Genomic DNA, 14403 nt, shown 5'->3' with positions numbered 1-14403 from the left:
TACTGAGTTACAGACGCCTGCTTGCATGTCAGTTACTGTCCATCTAAGAAATCACCAACTTGGGTCATCACATCAACACCCCCCCCCCTCACCCTACTGGTAGGGACTCGTCTAATCCTATATTTTAGTATAATAAAAAGGGTCTTTTTTTATTATAGCATGGACTCCAGATATGCTCAATGTTTTAGTTTCGTATGGCCTTCTTGCAAGTTTATGTGGGCTCAGGGGTATTTACATGCCCATTTGAGACACTTCTGGAATTGTTATACGATGCTGTAAAACAAACGTGTTTTGCTAATAGGTCGAGGACCAATCTTTAGGGGAGGGGTGTAATAGGGAAACTGAGGGGGCTTATTTGCTGATGGGAGCAATTAATGGTTTCAATAAATACATTTTTAAAAAATAATTCTTCTTTTCGGGGGGGGGGGGGGCAACTGCCCCGTGTGCAATGTCCTGCAATTTTGGAATCATTTGACGATGCCTGTTTTCTTAGACGATGGCAACATGCAAACGGATAACTTGCCAAGCTTTGGGATAGTTGAGATACTACTTTAAATTCAGTTAACATATAAAGACATTATAAAGCCATAAATGCAACATAATATATAGTTACTCAGAACAATCTAAACATCAAATCGTGACACACCGATCGTTTTAGGTTTCGAATGCCACTCAACGTATATTTTCGATATAATGGGACTTATCCAAGTTACTTTGCCATATATATTAAGTTGCACCTAACTGGGTCTTATATACCTTGTCAAGTTCGGGATTCCTGTTTGATATACCATTAATGCTTATAAACTGTAATTTCTTCTCATTGTCTCCTCTTTACAGGTTTCTTCAGGCTTTCGAGTTATACAGTGCCACTGCACTTTTGAGGAATCCTTGGTTTCATAACCAGAACTAGAAAGAAATAAAATCAAATCACAGTTTAAATTGGTAAAATAATCCACAAATATAATGTGACAAACAGATTTTAGGTGGCGTGGAGTTGGGTGGCGATCTTTTTCAAAATAGGGACGCAAGTAAACGATAACTATATCCTGCAAAGTTAAGTGCAGTATTTTCACTTACTTTACTAGAAAAACAAGGGTCTGAAAATTAAGAAAGATAAGGAGCATCTCTGCATTAGTAATGCAATCGAAATTGCCTTTTCGTTCGCCTGAAAACATGTCGTACCCTCAGGCTACCGTAGGCGAACAGACCGATAAACAAAAGCGGTGAGAGAGCTCCAATCCACCGCCGCCCCCTGAAGACACAACTCGGTAAAAGTGCAGCCTAGGACAGTATACCCTTGGTAATCGTCGTATAATGCCAATCATTATGTGCAGCTCAACTTAAGACTTCATCCCAAGACAAAGGAAAGTAATAGAGAAGTGAAAAACGGAGAAAGCAGGAAACGCATTTTGACATGGAGATGGCAGACGCACAAACGATACACGTGTATGGGAGCATCCTCAGATACAAAGGGTATAGGCTATGTACGTGCACATTCGAAAACGCAAAAGAAAAATTGGGAAAGATATATAAAGGGAAAGTATAATGGAACATTGAAAACGTTAAAATTCAAAAGCGGGTAAATAGTTCTAAGGGAACACACGTAAGGTACGAAAATGAAGCTAGCAGAAGTCTTCGTCGTAACTGCCAACGGATAACGATTATGTATGATCAAAGGCAATGTCGTTAAACTGACGCCCCACTTTCACTGCGGAAATGAATGTTAGACCCCTGTCATTCAAAGTTTTGGCATCTAATTCATCATGATGTAAACAATGCCTTCTTCGTTGAGCGATAGATTCTAAGAGTTTTCTTTTACCCTCAGATTGAAAGTGACATAGCGGAAAAGGAGAGTTGAGGGTGAGGTGAACTCAACGCCTAAAACCGCTTTATCACCACAGACTAAGTTGGTATCCAGATGTTCGTTTTGTGCGCTCTGTGGTGCAGGAGCATACCGTTACATATAGGGACCAATACCATTGGAAATGGCATCATTAGAAAAAGTAAACATACTGGATACGTATATACGTCTCGGAAAACGTCACCTATTAAAGTACCTTTTTACGTGGTTATTTCATCTGGAACACTATGGCCATTGTGCATTTCGCATCATAATGTTAAGATACTGTAGGCCAATGCTGGTTGGTGAAATAACCACACAAAATGGTGATATAACAACCTAGTTTTGCCGAGCTGCATCACGGCACCCGCACCGTTTCTAACGATCCCCGCATGGTGCGAGTAGTACAGGAGACGTGTGCGACTCGAAAAAGTCGCCTGTTAAATCACCATTTTGCGTGGTTACTATAACAGATACACAAACGGCATACATCGAAATGTTGAGATGCAGACCTGGTGAAATTACCACATAAAATTGTAATTGACATTTTGCCCCCTCGCAATGGTTCCTATTGGGCAAGATTCGTCACCTTCGTCATTTCATGCTCTCTGCACTCCAAAACAATTCGAAAATTCGGTCTTAATACCTCGGCGTAATGCAGGACTTCAATTTGTGTGCAAAGTAAAGGATCACGCGACAACCTGCAAAAAACACTCTACTTCTACATCGGAGTGTTGGTCGGTACTACCTGTTTTTGCTTTAAAATATTTTTTTCCTGTGGTTGGCAAATCTGGGTCCTAAATAAATGTGGCATGAAATTTATCTGAGTGCGGTAGAAGAACGTGCGCCTCATCGTGCGATTTTGGAAGAAACCTGGATCGGCGGTCATTTTATTCTTTCGCTTCACACCACCCCATCCATGTAGGACTTACACCTGTGTTTTTTTTTAAGTAAAACGTTAGGGTATTTTGTAGCATCCCAAATATTTTAGATGCCATCTCATGTGCTGCCAATTATTTCAACTATATTAAGTGCAGGTTGCAGGCAGTGTTTCTAACGTCCTTGAATTAAATACTTCACGTGGGCCTACCAAACCAGATTTTGTCCGAAAGTGAAGTTGTGGATTGATGTAACGGTCGTTGGGTGATTGTCGTTGTTAGAGGACATTGTCCGTGCGGCCCTTCCCCTAACAACCTCCTTGTCATCCCTACCTCCGCACCTTACAGGCTTAAAGTCCAGGTATCACATTGGGTGCTGATGCCGCCTACAGCCCGAGATGCGGCCATGATTAGATAACTCCCATCTCATGTTGTTTTGTTGGCGGGCAAAGCAATCGGCGCGAGAGCGATTGGGCTTCCAGAGAGTCATTGACCGACTCGCGGGTGCCCTTGCCTTTGCCTCAGCCCAGCCATCGCCCCGATGCACGCAACTCAATTGGCAGGACTCGAGCACCAGGCTAGCAGATAACAGCCCGAGCTCCTGCAAACGTGTTAATGGCGTGATTCAATAATCGGGGGAAATTAATCCAGGATTTGTTGCTTCGGGACAAGTTTTTCGCGAAATGTGTGGGGGGAAATTGGGGGAGGTTATTGAATCTCTAACGGCTGGTGAACTCGGGGTGAGAGATTAAGAACGTATTAAACGGAACGGAAGGAGAGACGGTGAGGTGAACTCTCGAGGATGCGAGGTAAGAGACAGGAGTATACGAGATTGTAATAAAGATTGATTTGGGTAGTGCGACAGAGACGGGAGACAAACACATGGAGCTACATGGGATAAAATGCACAAAGCCAGTCGATGGTTGTAAACAGGCTGCTCTAAAATATTCAAAGTATTTAGAGACAAATTTCACCTAGACATGCAGACCTTAAGAATTGCCATGGTGTCACATAGTCTACTGCTTATGTTCTTGTAAGTGCTGAACTTGTCCAACGGTATGGAACATGTGAGTGCCCTTAAGCAGTGACATAACTGACGGGGTGGGGCAAACGCGAGGCTGTGGCCCCCTTGTGCCCCTAATTTGGTAGGAAGGCATTGTTAAACCAATGGAACCCCCTCTAGAGGTGAGGCCCCAATAACCATCCGCCTGAAATTGGACCGCAGTAATGCCATGATTGCCAAAAAGGTTGCCCATGACTCGCTTCCCCCATTTTGCTCTCACAACTATAAGTAGGTCAAGTTATGCACCTCTTCCAAGGACTTGATCCCTCTTTAAGGGTTGTGATCCTCCAAAGATAAGCCCTTGATGACCCCTGAACTTCAACACCTTTGGTTACTGTTAAACCTCCTTTATGGAAGGTTAAAATTTCGAAATAGCTTCTTACATATGGTTCAACCCCTGGATTGCAACCCCCGCAGCTGCAGAATAGATGTTTGGAAGACACAACTACAATCAAAACCCACACTCTGTCACTAGACCCTAATAAGGAGACTCTTCCAGTGGGAGCCAAAGAATTTGACCAGTTTGGCTCTTCCTCAACCGCCTCAGGGGTTGGACGGTGCAACTCCTTCATGCAGAAGTGGGGGTACAACTATATGATGGACCCACCGAATGTGACTGCGGGAGGCACCCCAAACTATGGAGCACCTCCTAAACTGCCCCCCCCCCCCCCTACCAGAGCCCTGCAAACCAGAGGATTTCAAGGATTTCAACCTGTGCGCCAGAGCCTGTGTAATGCATTGACTAGGAAGAGTGTAGTGACACGACAAGAAGAACGAGAGGAAGCTCCATATGGACCTCTTCTGGGGCGTCAGCTTCCTTCAACAGGCAACAAGGAAATGATCAAGATGTGCATACTCGATTGATAAGATGTAGGCACATCCTTTGGTGAGATGAATGCATCCCAATCTTGAAGACTCTTCAATGGAGTGGTGGTTTGGCTCACGTCAAGGGTGTGATGAGCCCAATTTTTAAGAAATGGGCTTCCGTTAAAGGTGTTCCTAAAGAGTGTGATGTGAGCCCTTATTTGGGGATCTCCAAAGGGTGTAAATTCCCTGTAGCCTCTAAATGACCTAACAGCAGTCAAGCCTAGTTTCAAACCCGAAAATTCAATAACTTTTCGAGGGTATGAGCCCCTTTAGGAGTAGGATCCCCTTGTCCCTGGAACATTCCCTCGGTTACGACATTAATCGAGTTGGATGTTTCTTTTAATGACATACCTGCAATGTCATTTGCCCAAAACCTAGGTGCAGGACTCTTTAAAGGGCATGCTAAACACATTAAACGGTGTGACCCCCTGGACACACACACACCTTCACGTTTGTTTATGGTGTAAATCGAGGATTTTCTATTGTTCCTCTTTTCCTTTTTCCTTTGTTTATACTACCTTTTTGGCAACAGCTCTCATTGGTTTTGTACACGTTTTCTAATCGAGGTCGTCCTCGATTCGGTTCCTGTCCTCGATTCACCGATGATGTTGCACGTGTGTGTCCTCGATTTACACCATAAACAAACGCCCCAACCTCATTCCCCTCGTGTTGAGCAGTACGCTCCCACCACTACCTGCTCTCTAACCCTGCTTTTGGATCATTTGCATGTTCAAAAATTTTGCACATGTATGCAATTTAGGAATAGTCTTGTGCCTGGCTGTGCTTTTAAAATCAGTGTTTGTTTTTGTATGCAGTGTCTAGGGTAAAAAAACCAGCATCCAATCGTCGTGGTGTGAGATCCGAAAGCATGATTTTCTTCAAAGTTTAAAGTAACAATTTTAACAAGCCAAAAGGCAGTATCACATTACATATCATTATAAGCAAAATGGAAAAGTGGGATTGCCGAGGTGGAGTGGACGTAATAATTCCCATCGCATTAAAGGGAAAATACAACATTTGCAAACATCAAAAAATAAAACTACCAAATCATTTTGAAATACCTTGCTGGACTGTTAGTGAATGACAGTGTAAAGCATCCTGTAAAATCATGGCACCTGGTATACTGTCATTTTCAAGAAAAGTGCTATTTTTGTATCAATTTCCAACGCTGATCGGCTGATCAGCGTTGGAAAAAACTGGCTTTTTTTCAAATACTGGCCCCAATTAACCATCGCACTTGTTTGCAATCGATTACACACCTATCAACGGGTACAAGCCAGCTAGACTGGTTCCCTGACCTTACAATTCCCCAATGTATGTAAACTGCTCTGTTTCTTCTGATATGGAGTCAGGGAACCAGACTACAGGAAAATGATTGTTTTTTCTTGGTTTTTATAGCAGTTTCGAACCCAAAACTTCAAAAAAGTCAGTGTAACTATGTTTGCTATATATTTCCAACCCCCCAATTCCATCCATTTCTGAAAATTACAGCAAAAGCAAATGATGTATATTCCCTTTAATGTACATTGTATGTAATACACGCTGGAAATAAAAACTCCAAGTACACGATATAAATCCATTACTTGCCATTGCTGTATCGAATCAGGATACAGGAAGCAAGTTTCCCACCCAGGGTTTACTACGGGAAACGAGGTTGCACACACGCCTACTTTGACATTAGGAATACCTAGAAAAAACACCATGAATGTCATTTGCGTAGATGTTAAGTTTTAATACCAAAATACTCAATACAATCGACATTACAGCATTAGTTCTTTGTTACAGCATATTGGTTAAATAAATAATTCTGTCATATAAATCTTTAACACACCTACTCAAGATATTGATTACATTGTAGATTTTGTGATGGGTGTTGGCCCTTTGTGGTATACATTGTAATTAATTATAAGTCCTCTGTAATTTAAGAATATTTTGGTTATTGTAAACGCAGTTTAACTAGAATAAGATTCAAACTAGTATGATAAACACAATTTGCACAAGTTCTAAAATTGTTGGTGAAAACGCATTTGGGCAGCTCAATGTACCCCTGTGTGCTGCCACCTATGTAATGTTTCCAATCATCTATGGGAAGTATTTTGGAATAACGGTATTTCACTTTCAATATACATGTATTCTTATTTTAATGTCAAGTATAAAACTGCATCATTAACTACCCTATCAGAGTTCAATAGCATTGTAATTAAGTCAGGAATAAGTCATTCCATGTCAATCACAAGACATCTGGTCTTACAAAGAATCACAAACTTCACAAATTTCCTGTCGCAAAATTGGGACTTACACAATACTGTGTATGAGTCCCAAAACTTAAGGTATTAAAATCATGCTAATCTAATCTAATAGACTGGCACATGAAACAACCAGTCCACACACTGTCTCAGACTCCTTAGTAAGAGAAGTCAAAAGAAACATCTGGTACCGAGCGTCTATTTTTATACATTCCCAATTGTCAAGCCACCAGACTTTTTAACAGTACATGTAAATCTTTTCAAAAAGTTGGACATGTACCAGTCTAGTCTTGGGCTTCAAATTCAAACCACTCGGCTTCACTCTCAGGTGCAATATGTTGACGAACAGTCTCCTTTACAAACTTGAATTGAGACCTCAAACTTGGCTGGTGAAATACTGAGAAAGTTGTCTTTGCCTTATCGAAATTTAGGAGGGAATTTTGCCAGCTAAAGAGTCAGTAAAGTTGGCCTAATGTCGTTTTGCATGTTTTTCTGCATTCAGGTCCCAGTTTGCCTCCGTTCCTTGTTATCTGACTTTTGATTGACTTGTTATTGATCTGTAATTGTCTGGATTGAAACTCCCAAGCTTGATACTTCCATTGTTTTTGCAAGAGTTTTGGTTAAAACACAACTAGAGACTTTGGTGAACTGTTGTTGTTGCAGTTGCTCACTGTCAGTGTCAGCTGTCCTTTGGGTGCAGACGGCACCACTGCTCGATGGCAAACTTGGTGCCAGTGCTTATCCTCTCTGTGTCTTGGCCAATAGAGGGGGCTGTTTCAAAGAGCATGGACGTGGGGATGTCTTCCTGGACTTGCTCTTGAGTGTCGGGATGGACGACTGTAGCTCTGTAAAAACAACCATTATTTATGTTTAATGGGACGACAAAGAATTCAGATCCTAGGGCAGATGTGATGGGAATAGCGGTGTCTCTTAGAAATGTACACATTCATCATGAAACATTTTTTTTTAATGAGATGACATGAGTTGAACAACTTTATAGTTGGAGGTGATGGAAAGCTGGAAACTATTGTAGAAAAGGCATCTAGAAAAAAAAATGAACATTTTCATGAGAAGAATGATCCAGTGATGTAGTTGAGTCCTTCACAAGTCCTAACAATTCTATCAGAAGTCTTCCAGTTGCCAAAGTAAAGTCACACCCTATCCAAATGAACTATGATGAAGGCAATTGTTATTGTTCATCCCCTGATATGTGTGAATAAAGAGTTGAAATGAACTTGTGATGGACTCTACTACAACACTATATTAATTGTACATTATTTAAAACAGTGACAACACTACAGATGACGATAAATTAAAATATTGAATATAAAGAAAGAAGTGGTGAAATGATCATAATGATAATGACTTGATTAATATGACAGCTATGAATTATGGTGGGGATCACGTATATCAGAGCGACGTCAGTGAAGGGCAAAACCTAATATTGATTAACAACAGTAGTGATGATGGTGGTGATGATTGTGACAATGACAACAGTGACATTGATTGGGATTATACTGGTGACGATGATGGCAATGCTAACATAGACTGTTAATAGTGGTGAGGATGATGACAATGGTGATGTTGATTGTGGTGATTCTGGTGATGATGACAATGGTGACATTGATAATGGTGATACTGGTGATGATGCTGATGACAATAGTTACATTAATTGTGGGGATTCTGGTAGTGACGATTGTGGCGATACTGGTGATGATAATGACAATGGTGCCATTGACTGTGGTGATTCTTGTGATGATGACAATGGTGACATTGATTGTGGTGATTCTTGTGATGATACTGACAACAGTAACACTGATGGTATTGCTGCTGAAGATCATAACAAGTGTGGCATTGACGGTAATGTTGGTTTTGGTGATAGGAGTGGTGATAACAATTTAACAATGACAACTTATGGCAATTGTAAAGCACCTTATAGACTCTGGCATATCATCAGGTAACCTCCCTCCATCAGTCTCGTCAGAACCTCTGAAGCCGATGGCATGGACGATATTCTCGCTCAGCCACACGGCAGCCCCGACCTCACTGACTTGGAGTTTGAGCCGCTGCTGCAATGCATGATGGTCCTCCGACACCTGAACTGTCTGGTAAATGACCACATGGTGGCGCTTTGGCAGTCCATGAGAAAGCATGGGCGGATAAGCAGACTAAAGGGCGAATAAAAAATTAACAATAATAAAATAAAAAGGTAGCAAATTCAATATACAAACTAAAGTTTTAAGGTTTGGTGACTTCAATAAAGAAACTTAATTTTGAAGATTTTATTTAGCCCTCCACTGACTAACTTAGTAAGCACCGCATCCTCAGTGCCATCAAGAGGCTTGGGTGGGTCTTGAACCTGCGACCTCCCAATTACCAGTGCAATTTCACCACCACGCTTACTAGGGTTGCCTAGCTAGTGTATATCTGGGCCCAATTTTATGGCACTGCTAACCACAGAATTCTGCTTACGATCACCATTTTGTGCTAACAGAAAAATTCTGTGCTCACCCTGTTGGCACAGAATCCTTAGTTACGGGATGTATGCATGTGCAGAAGCCAGAATTTGTCGTTAACCTGTGAAATACGCTTACGATAAGCACAAATCGTCTGCTACAGTAAGCAGGGATTTTTCGTTAAGGGTAAGCAGAGCCATGTAATTGGGCCCCGATATAGCAGTGGACAGTAATCAATGAATAATCAGCAACTAGGCAGTAAAGTGTGCATATCCAGCAACAACTGACCAATCTTTTTGCATATGATCAGACCTGCATTTTTCTAATGCCTCAACAAGTTGAGTGGATTGCAATGCTCTTTAGTGTAATTGTCAGACTTGTATTCGAGTCACTAAGCATCAAGTCCGAGTCCGAGTCACCTCTCCCGAGTCCGAGTCCGACCTTTTAATAAGTACTATATATTGCCAACAAAATTTGAGGTACTGCTTAAACCTCACATTGATATCGGAAACAAGCCATCCGCATGCACTGTTAATTATACACAGTACTTGGATGCATTTCTTCTGCACCGCACTGATTGTACAGCTCAAGAAGGAAAAGGTCGTCTTCCAAATGTAATTGCCAGAATAATAAGTGGTTTGTGGTTATTTTGGTTGAGTCTCAAGTCACGCAGGTAAAGTCCGAGTCAGAGTCTGCAAAGTCGAGTCTGAGTCCGAATCAAGCTTGTCGCCATGACTCATGTCCGAGTCTGAGGCTCGAAAAATGGGACTCCAGTTGGACTCAAGTCCCGAGTTCAAGTTACGAGCCAAACAACTCTGGTAATTGTTTCTTAGAAAAAAAAGAGTAAAAAAATATCTTGTTATCTACCTACCTCCCATAGTGCTATTGTCCTTGTTTCCTTGCAGTCTTCAACTTTGAGTTCCAATCCGGTTTCCTCCATTAACTCCCTTAACCCTGCCTCTGTTAGCTAAGAAAAACAAACATGTGATTTGTCATTATGGTATAGACATAATTGACCATGTTTTAAAACCCTATCAGTTCTATAGTTGGGATATTCTGTGAACCGTATCTTGCTTTCGAGGCATGAAGGATTTGGTGCCCATTAACTCAATTTAAACTAGACAGAAAAGGTCAAATAATAAATGTTTGACAATTGATTTGCTGCACATTTCACTTGCACATGACTTCTCATTGGTTTTTAATGTACCTTAGAAAATTTACTCATTGCTCTTGTATTTTTCAAAGCTTGTTTTCTGTTGTATAACTTGAGGAAAGTTTCATATATTATCAGGAATTAAGTCTTATAGTAACCATATGAAACCAGTTGTGGACGTCTGGTTCATGTTGACAGAGTTTAATGCAGTGGATCACAGACTCGTTAACGATTTTCAAAATATCAAAGAAACATTTGCGTTGTTGGCTCTCCATGTCTTGTGCATTAATACTAAGTAATCGTTCTACAGATCGTGGGCTTAAGTCCTACAAGTGGGGTTGCACTGCATGTGTGCCCTTGGGCAAGACACTTTGTCAGAATAGGGCTTCCCTCCACCCAGGTTAAATGGGTACTTATAAAGGCACAGCTGATCGTTACATTTGAATTACATAGCAACCTGCACCAAATGGCAGCAATGAGCCGTATTTTTGCCTGTGAAGAGTGCGGCTCAGAAATGTTTTGACGAGAATAGGTAAGCCTGGTAGAGCTGGTCCCAGAGCCCACAAAACACTTGAAGTCATGCACGCATCTGGGGGTACACGATGGGTTGAATTTAGCCTATTACTGGGCAATCCTATGGGCTCCGTACACTAGTACCCTCTCAACGGTAAGGAACAAAGAGTTGGGGGAGACCACTTGGAGTGACATTCAAATGCATTGCCGGCGACGCCTGACGCTCACACGGAGACGCTATTACCTTTGTGCACAGGATGAAATTAGTTGCGCATACTTTGCGCCATATGTGCGCGAACCAGTAGGAACACGCGGTGTGTCCCGTCCATGGGGCTCTTGAAGGGGGTAAATAAGTGCCGTCTCTAGTTGGCGCACAGAGCCCATACCATATAGTGCCTGGCTCTCTTAACTAGTCAACGACTTGGCTACGTCACCAGTGACAGTCAGCAAGTCAGTGAGTCGGTCAGGCACAGTGAGACCGTCTCTGTGACTAGCAAAAACCTGATGAGCAAGCAGGGGTTCTAATGTTGTAAGACTGTTGATGGCTGTCATTATGTTACATCCCAACTGTTCAGCTGCCCCAACTGTGGCTCCACCATTGTTGGGGCAGTCCTAAGTATAGTTTGGCAGTGTGGCATGTGTAACAATAGCCGAACTGTAGTTGGGACTACCCAACTATGGATGAGCCATAGTTGGAGCAGCTGTTGCAGTTGGGGTGTAACAATTATACCGTTTCATTCAGCTCAACGTGGCCTCCTGGAGGAACCCAAACACCGGGGAATGTCTTGAGGTTGGCAGCTCGTCTCGTCAGGAGCAGCTTGCGATCTGACGACCACAGGAGGGTTGCAACTCCGACATCTATCCCACGATGCAGTGTGCTCTCTGGAATGTCAGCGGCTTGGTCTGATTGGAGGTTGTGCAAGGGGCAGAATGGAGGATGCTTGGGAGGAATAATCAAACACAGGATTTTGTTTAATTCTGAAATTTCGCTTGTAAACTTTGAAAGGAAAAACCAAATTAAAGCTTATTTCTTTCTCGATGTAAAGTTCCATCTCACAAGTCATTGACAGGCTAGGCATACCCGCTTCTTCACCACATCTGAACTGGCCAGTCAAAAAAATGACAAAACACTTAGAGAATCACAGCATAGGAGGGAAGAATACTTCTTCTTGACTAATATTATGGGCATAACGGAGCAAATCTTGAGCAAATCACTCTGGGAATATGCAATACTTGAAGTAGTTTGCTACTTAGACTTGAGTCCATCCAAAGCCCATCAGTGGTCCGAGGAGAAAGAGATGAGTAGTCACATTTTATGGTCAATACAAAAAGGTATACCTTTGTCAAAGTTCATCTGAACATTTTGTGACTTGACTCTGGACTGGATAACTTTTGATAATTGACCTGTGATCGACTTTTGATGGACATGTGAGGGCTTAACTTACCTTCATGATGATGCCATCTGATGTATTGTTTGGCTGAGACACCACCAGTTTGTTGTCATCCAGGGAACAACTAAGACTCGTTGTGTTTCCGCTTGCTCCAAAATAATCCAGTATACACTGAAAAAATATTGAATCATCAGTACATACATGTAGGCCTACCTTTCAATAAATTGCATCTTCAAAATAATAATGTAGAACTAGAAGGTTTATTGTACGGCATGCTCCCATGAGTAACTCCAGTTCAACAACGAATCACGAAAAAACGAGAACAATTACCTCAGGCAACTTCTGGTGCCTTAAGTGATTGAAGTTCTGCCTTGAATTAAATACAGTTTTGCTCATGAATATGGAGATTTGCATTAGCATACTTGCCAAAAAGGCACAAGAACCCCCTTGAAAATGGACAATTATACATTAGGCCTTGGGCCTACATTGAAATTGTGAAAATAAAGTTAACCTTGAATTGATGAAATGGCCATGTTTAAATCAAAGATTGTATTTAAAAACAAATTGCGGCCTTTTGTTTAGTCCCTGTCAGTCGGACAATCTATATCAATTATCAGCGTCAAGTGAGTCCAAAAACAAAAAGCGGATTAAGCTGTCTTTAAAACAGAAAGGGTCTGGCGAAATACACCGGGCGGGGATTCCTATGGAAGTGTAGATAGGACATGGTTAAAAATAAAACTAATTCGTACGTACGAAATACTAATTCGTACGTACGAATTACTAATTCGTACGTACGAATTAATAAACCGTACGTACGAATTACTAAACCGTACGTACGAATTAATAAATCGCACATACGAATTACTCAGTGGCGTAGCCACGGGAGGGGGGGGGCCTGGGGGCAGTGGCGTAGCCAGGAATTTTTCAGTGGGGGGGGGGGGGGGGGCACTGGGGGGCTGGTACATTTCATGGGGGTGTGTCATGTAGATCAATGATAATTTTTTTAGAAACTCAAAATCTCAGTGGGGGGGGGGGGGGGGGGGGCGACTGGGGGGGCGACAAGGTTTCATTGGGGGGGGGCTGTCACCCCCCCATGGCTACGCCACTGCGACAGCCCCCCATGAAACCTTAAAAAAATTATCATTGATCTACATGACGCCCCCCCCCCACCTGAAATGTTCCAGGCCCACCCGCGCCCCCCCCCCCCCCCCCCCCCCACTGGAAAATTCCTGGCTACGCCACTGGAATTACTAAACCGTACGTGCGAATTACTAAATCGTACGTACGAATTAATAAATCGTACGTACGAATTACTAATTATTTCGTACGTACGATTTAGTAATTCGTACGTACGGTTTAGTAATTCGTACGTACGGTTTAGTAATTCGTACGTACGGTTTAGTAATTCGTACGTACGAATTAGTAATGCGTACGTACGGTTTAGTAATTCGTAAGTACGGTTTGGTAATTCGTACGTACGAATTAGATTTATTTTTAACCATGTCCTATCTATTCTTCAGAATGGGCGCTCATTCTTAAGAATGCGCGCACATTCTTAAGATTGCGTGATTTTCAAGAATGGGCACAACACCTACACTTCCATAGATTCCCCACTCCAAACACAACATAAAATGATCATCGATACGATCAGAACCCCACATACCCTACGGGAACAACACACAAACGCAGACTAAATCATTCATCAAATATGTGGCGAAAGGATCACCTGTTATTTTTTTTGAAAGAACAAACCTGTGTAAAATTCGCCTTTTGTGGTACGGCGTCTGCACTCTTCCGCAAAAACACGAGCAGTCGACAGTGCGAAGTCGCCATTTTGAAATTTGGCCGCTTCCCCGATCAACCACACTTTGGTATTGATCCGCGCACACATGGATTTTCCTCCAACAAAATAAAGATACGAACAAATATTGTTTTAAAACGTAAAAATATTGATTTCTGTATATTTGTATTTCAAAGTGATGAAATTGTGAACTAT

At 42.0% G+C, this 14403-nt stretch overlaps 1 protein-coding gene across 1 annotated transcript; it reads right to left on the bottom strand.

The window, feature by feature from the left end:
- Positions 1–6354: 6354 nt before the first annotated feature.
- LOC119745636 (nucleoside diphosphate-linked moiety X motif 17-like) lies at positions 6355–14347 on the bottom strand. Its single transcript, XM_038222138.1, has 6 exons — positions 14160–14347; positions 12462–12578; positions 11747–11956; positions 10222–10317; positions 8827–9062; positions 6355–7739 (listed from the first exon to the last, which is right to left on the bottom strand). Exons 1-6 carry the CDS (start codon positions 14238–14240, stop codon positions 7574–7576), a joined length of 906 nt encoding a protein of 301 aa, XP_038078066.1. The 5' UTR covers positions 14241–14347; the 3' UTR covers positions 6355–7573.
- Between the last annotated feature and the right edge of the window lie 56 nt (positions 14348–14403).

Source organism: Patiria miniata, unplaced genomic scaffold, assembly GCF_015706575.1.
Source record: "Patiria miniata isolate m_02_andy unplaced genomic scaffold, ASM1570657v1 HiC_scaffold_7, whole genome shotgun sequence".
Classification (NCBI taxonomy): Eukaryota; Metazoa; Echinodermata; class Asteroidea; order Valvatida; family Asterinidae; genus Patiria; species Patiria miniata.
This window is presented reverse-complemented; position numbering and strand designations above follow the sequence as displayed.